Here is a 5,704-nt window from a genome sequence, read left to right as displayed (position 1 = left end):
CAGATGTCTAACTGTCATGTACTCCTTCCACAGTACGATGGTAAACGCTAACACAGCCCAGCATCGACCAGCTGATGTGTCTCAGCTGTTAGATTTGGTTTGAATGCACTCCGATCCTGACAGGACGCATTCACATCACGTTTAAATGTTAAATAACAAAAACCTATTAACATAAACACATGTCATCTTCTCCACCTTTACGTGTACAGTGCTCATTACGCTCATCGCCACCAGGTGATTCTCAGCAAAGGCGGAAGGACGCATGCTGCATGAGCTACTTCCTGTTAGCCCTCCGCTAACGTGACTGAGGGTGGATGAATGATCGTACAGCTCTTCAATACTCCCAAATGTTATCAGGCTGAATTGATCAGTTGCTGACAGCCATCGCGTCATTTTGTGGAGACCGTTGACAGAGCTGCGCTACGGCTTTAAGATGGCGCTAAAAACACGCCGTATGACAACCTTCCAGTCGCCTGCAACTGAGGCATCCCATTTTGGACGGGGAAGCACAATAGCAGCAAGTTTGTCTCATATAATACTTGATTGATGGGTTTTTTGAGCCACTGATTATTAGGAACGAAACCAAGTCAGATCATTTCACCACTCAAATCGGAATAATACACTTTTGCTCCACAAAGATCCGCTTTTAGAGTCTTAATTAATGACTACATGCACACAGACACATTTGTAAAAAGACTTTAATATTGGTTGTATTTACATTGAATTCTGAATGAGACAGTGCCGTTGTGTCATTTGTACATGAAGCCTTAGATCGGTTGTGCCACCGTTAACAGAGCACGTGTCCGTACGGCAGATACAGGAGGCCTGCAGGGACACATTTACATAAGAACAACACATGACCAATGATGAGAATGCAGTTTTGGATTAAATATGACCTCTTTGACTCATCATATACTCAAACACTTTGTTAAATGAATATAAATGCTCCTTATTTTAAAGACCCCATGCAGCTGCATGTTAACATGACATAAAAACCAGCAATTAGGTGATAAAGAGTGAAGAAATGTGTAGCTGTGCACCGCCCCAGTGAGGTGAGCTCGGGTTCTCTTAATGAACGTGCTGATTCTCCACCTCGCTTGAGTGGATTAACCTCACGGGCGTAAGACACCTGGCCACAGGCATGTGAAAGGCTTACCAGGATTCGCGGTGTGTGCGAACACTTTTCACACCACCTACCAAAATATCTCCCACGGCTTGTCAAATGTGTGATAGACCGGTGGAAGGCTAATGATGTCACGACACACATGTCAGCTGACTGAAGTCCTGGTTCCATATTTAGACACAGTAATATCTGCTGTGACACAGGAAAGCCGAAGGTGCGATGATGAGCTGTAACCTGGAAGGAGCTCGTGAGAGTGTGTGGCCACTTTCATCCTGTTTTTGTGTTAAGCATCAAATTTGGGTAGAGAACACGGATGAACCCAAAGCGCTGCGTCCTCGTTAACCAACAGCAGATGATAAACCATCTGTTCTGTTATTTCAGCTGTTTCTGAATTAGTCGAATCCACCGAAAGACTCGTCTACTTGAGTCTCTCTTGATGGGTCCTGTCCAGCCGGTGTGTTTAAACCAAGCAGTCCCTCATAGAACTGATCTCTGTACCGTCCCTCCCTGATGTGAAGGTTCATGATCACATGAAAAAGGTAAATTATAGAGCAAAGTAGAGCATAAATAGGATAAAGAGAGGTCAGGAAAGGTCATTTGGCATTGTCAGGGGGAATGAATGCAATTGTAGTTGGCATTTGTGTTGCAGATGGATGCCATGGTTGAAGTGATACTTCCCCAAAGAGAGTTGACTAATCAGAGTCTTGACCTCACAAAGGTGTTTTCCCCTCCTGCATCACTTCTTTGTGACTCTAGAATGCAGAAAGACTCAGCCACCTATATTTAGCTTGGCTCTGGAGTCACAAACAAGTGATGCAGTGGTGGAAAAAGGTTGTTTTTATGCTCAAGACAAGTATTTGTGAGCACTTTAAGGTCCCTTTAGGGTGAAGTACCACTTCAAGTTGAGCTGCGAGTCTACTTGAAGAGGCAGTGATAGACCAGAGGCAGAAGCAACAGCCAGCCGTCGCGTGTCTGCAGCCGTGAGGCAGCGCTCATCACATTGCAGTCGTCACTGTAGCAGCAGTGAACGCTGACCCCTGGTGCCCTGTAGCCCTGGCTGGTGGCCTGGCTGCAGAAAGACTTGTAGGAGCACGACTTCATCACCCCACCTGACAGAGAGAGAGAGATGAGGGCAAGTCGATGCTGTGGATTGATGACTAGAGCATGAACAGAAGCTCATTTACAGACAAACACGTTCTTAGATGGTGAGTTTTCGTGTAAAGGGTTTGAAAATTGTCTATTTAAGGATACTGCAAAGCCTCAGGCCTCCTACTGTAGAAGACACACACACACACACACACACACACACACACACACACGTGGAGGGTTGTAGGTAGTACAGAAAGGCCTCCTGGCCGACTCACTGTTCAAACCCACCACCACGGCGCAGGCATCCGAGTAGCTGGGACAAGTTTTGGAACCTTGCCGGTTGCAGTCCTCGTTGTTAGAGCTCATGCAGGTCAAACATCGCAGAGCCTCACCTGAGGAAATCAGATGAGAGACAAACGCAGCATGTTCCAGTCCACACAACGTCCACATATCTCCAGAGCAGACAGACAGTCATGGACTCTGTTTCCATGGAATAACATAACCGTAATAATAATGTAATGTATCTTAAATCCCAGCACAGGTGAATCCATGTCAAGTCATCCCATGAGCAATAAACACTTTGAATTAGCAATGAGAGCCATTAGGAAGCGGCCGCTGCAGGCATGAGGACAAGAACATTCCCACGGTTTTGTTGTTGTTCCTGTTTCTGAACTGTTAGGTGACAATAATCCAACTCTCAGTCAGGAGACGGGTGATTGTGACAGTCGCTGCATTCATCAGGAGTTCAGGGGCGACACGAGTGAAGATCAGAGCATCAACAAGCTCTCCACTCTCATTTACTCAGAATCCACACAGATGATTTGACTCTGAAGTGCACAGTGACGACCGAGAGCCACAGTTTTTCACCTTCTTAACATAATTTCCCCCCCAAATCAACCAGAAAAAAGACTTCGGTGAAAACACATCTGTGTGACCTTCAGCAGCATCTTCAGGAGGCCACTTCAGCACGCAGCGCTCCCTCTCGTGTGTCTGTGGCTCTCCAGAGGAAGGAGTGGTTATTTGAGATCTGGCTGACCTTTGAGATATCACCTTGATACTTTTCTTTCGAAAACTTCCTTCTGCTTCCTAAACTGTGAAACGGCCCTTCAGGAAGTGTTTGATGCTCCTTCATAAGATGATCAAGCAGAGATGGACTCACAGAAATCACTAGAAGCTTCAAATGTTCTTCACAGCATCAAAATAACCTCCAGTGTTTCTTTGCCTTCCATCCAGATGGCAGCTGGGCAAAAGGGCCGATCAGAAAAATGCTGAAAGTGATCTAGTAGCCGTTTAGGATACAAAAATGCTTTAAAATCAAGCGATTCAGTGTTAGAAGTGATATTCCAGACGGTGGAAGATGTGACTACTGCTCTGTGTGTTGACATGACACATAAATGCCCCCCTGCTGTTTCAAGTTGACCCCAATCAATCCCCTCAGCACAGCCGTGCTGCATACACGCTAAAAGTATTAGCCTCCAGGCCTATTAAGAGATTAGTTGGTGGGATTGCATGCTAGTTACAGAACATGATGGCAGGCTGACAGGAAGCAAAACTTTGGGGAATCAAGTGTGATGAGCAAATCTGACATAAAAAAATCAGGGTTATTAAGAGGTTTTACTGAAGAGTTCCAAAGCCTGCAAGAATTTGCCTGGAACATAGGTTGAGTGTTGAGCTGCGGTGAGCTGCGCGATTGGCCGGCACTGCATGTTCTGCCTGTTGTTCACAGTTGCATCACTACACCTGTACCTGTAACCTGCTGCCTCTTTATAACAAACCGGAGTAAGAATCAAGGGAATCTACTGGAAGTCAAAGTTGAGATGTGGACAGGAGGCAAAGCAGTGACCTGCTGGGAGGAAATGAGGATGTGAAGGTAGGAAATCAAGTTCTTACTGTTTGAAGCAAGCAGGACCAAGGAGAGAAGCAGCGGCGGCCAGAACTGGACGGCTCTCATGGTGCTGACGGTCCTCACTCCTCCTGGTCACACACTGAAAAGCAGGTTGTTTGCACCTAAAGTGCCCTGAACTTAATCTGAGCTATCAGATGAGCTAATATTCCCTACTGCACTGACCAGGAGATTACCAATCCCTCTGCTGGGCCCCACAGCTTCGCCTTGAGCTGCTGCCTCCCCGCCCTGGTCGGAGTCAAGAGAAGCAGATTAATCTGTGGGCCACACCCATACTGTTGTAGTACGGGTGTGGCCCATACAACAGTGCTCTGTGGCTCTGAGGGCTGGGTGTTGTTTAATGTATTTGACCAATAGGGTGCTTTACTACTTTCAGACCAGCTGTACTGCTTCAAAATCATCAGTGTAACGTAATAAATGTGTTTTTCCTCCTTCAGTCTTCTCTGGGTGCAGCCATTAAACGATGCACTTTATCAGGGAGGGTGAGGAGCCCCAGCAAGCTGGGGTCAGCTGGTGGTGATGCGGCGTTCGCCTGAGCTGCAGCGAACTTCAGCGATGCCGGTTTCCTTTCAAAGAAACGTCTGAATCTGCTGAGGTGGAAGTGTGACAACTGCTATCAATCGAGAGGAGAAACTAAACGACTTCATACTGTAAACCTCCCCTGCTGCCTTTGGCTGCTAAACTGAGAGCTGAGTTATTTTTGATGCTCTGTGCCAGTAACATTGAAGGGAAGTGTTGTTTCCTGACATTCTGTTATGATGACTTTGATGATGATGGCTGACTTTGTAAAATCCTACACTACATAAATTGCACATTAAAAAAAAAAAAAAATCCTATGTTGAAAGAGAAACGTAAAACGGCAAAATGAAAGAGCTCCAGTAGTTGAGCCTCCCACCGACCTGAAATGTAATAAAATGTTTGCAGTGCAGTGTCAGATGCCTGGAGACACGGTAGAGTAGCCAAGTGGTGTCCCAACAAGTCACAGAGGTATCAGGAATCAGTTTGTTTCACAACTCTCTCTCTCTGCAGCAGTAGGCGTGGCCTGGGACAGTGGCGAGAGCAGTGCATTGTGGTAATTGGTAGATTTCTTTCTTTTGAGCTAAAAAAAAAAAAGACCCTTCCTGTGTGCGATGCATGTGCACGACGGATTAGAGCCCAGCTTCTAGGGGTGCGCCTCCACCCCGAGCACCTGAACCTGAACTGTAACTGACATTGTGGCTCTGCAGGGGTCCATTAGCGATAATCACCTCAGGATTATTGTTGCCCTGAAATGTTCACTTGCCTGTGTGACGCATGTTCTGTGTCATGATGCTAAATGGAAAAACCTGACATAAACATTTCCGATAATGCAGTTTAATCCTTGTAAAGTTAAAAATTATATTTGTGACCCAACATTTGGAGTAAATTCAGATGCAGCGATCATCTGCCAGGCTGAGGGCATACATGGACAACAACCTCTCAACAACCTCTCAACATCCTCAAATGTCCACCCTTTTGTTCAAACCACTTACCCTGTTGTCAGGGGAGGAGCCTATGCCAGCCGCACTGGGCGAGAGGCGGGGTCATCCAGGACAGGTTGCTTGGTCCAT

At 46.3% G+C, this 5,704-nt stretch overlaps 1 protein-coding gene across 1 annotated transcript; it reads right to left on the bottom strand.

Annotated features, from left to right (window-relative positions):
• Positions 1 to 800: 800 nt before the first annotated feature.
• ly6pge (lymphocyte antigen 6 family member pge) lies at positions 801 to 4,298 on the bottom strand. Its single transcript, XM_086180834.1, has 3 exons — positions 4,103 to 4,298; positions 2,488 to 2,604; positions 801 to 2,232 (listed from the first exon to the last, which is right to left on the bottom strand). The coding sequence occupies exons 1-3, from the start codon at positions 4,161 to 4,163 to the stop codon at positions 2,039 to 2,041; spliced, it is 372 nt and encodes a 123-aa protein (XP_086036960.1). The 5' UTR covers positions 4,164 to 4,298; the 3' UTR covers positions 801 to 2,038.
• Positions 4,299 to 5,704: the final 1,406 nt, after the last annotated feature.

The sequence above is a fragment of the Aulostomus chinensis genome, chromosome 16, assembly GCF_037954235.1.
Source record: "Aulostomus chinensis isolate RoL2024-O1b breed Wild chromosome 16, RoL_Achi_v1.0, whole genome shotgun sequence".
Taxonomy (NCBI): Eukaryota; Metazoa; Chordata; class Actinopteri; order Syngnathiformes; family Aulostomidae; genus Aulostomus; species Aulostomus chinensis.
This window is presented reverse-complemented; position numbering and strand designations above follow the sequence as displayed.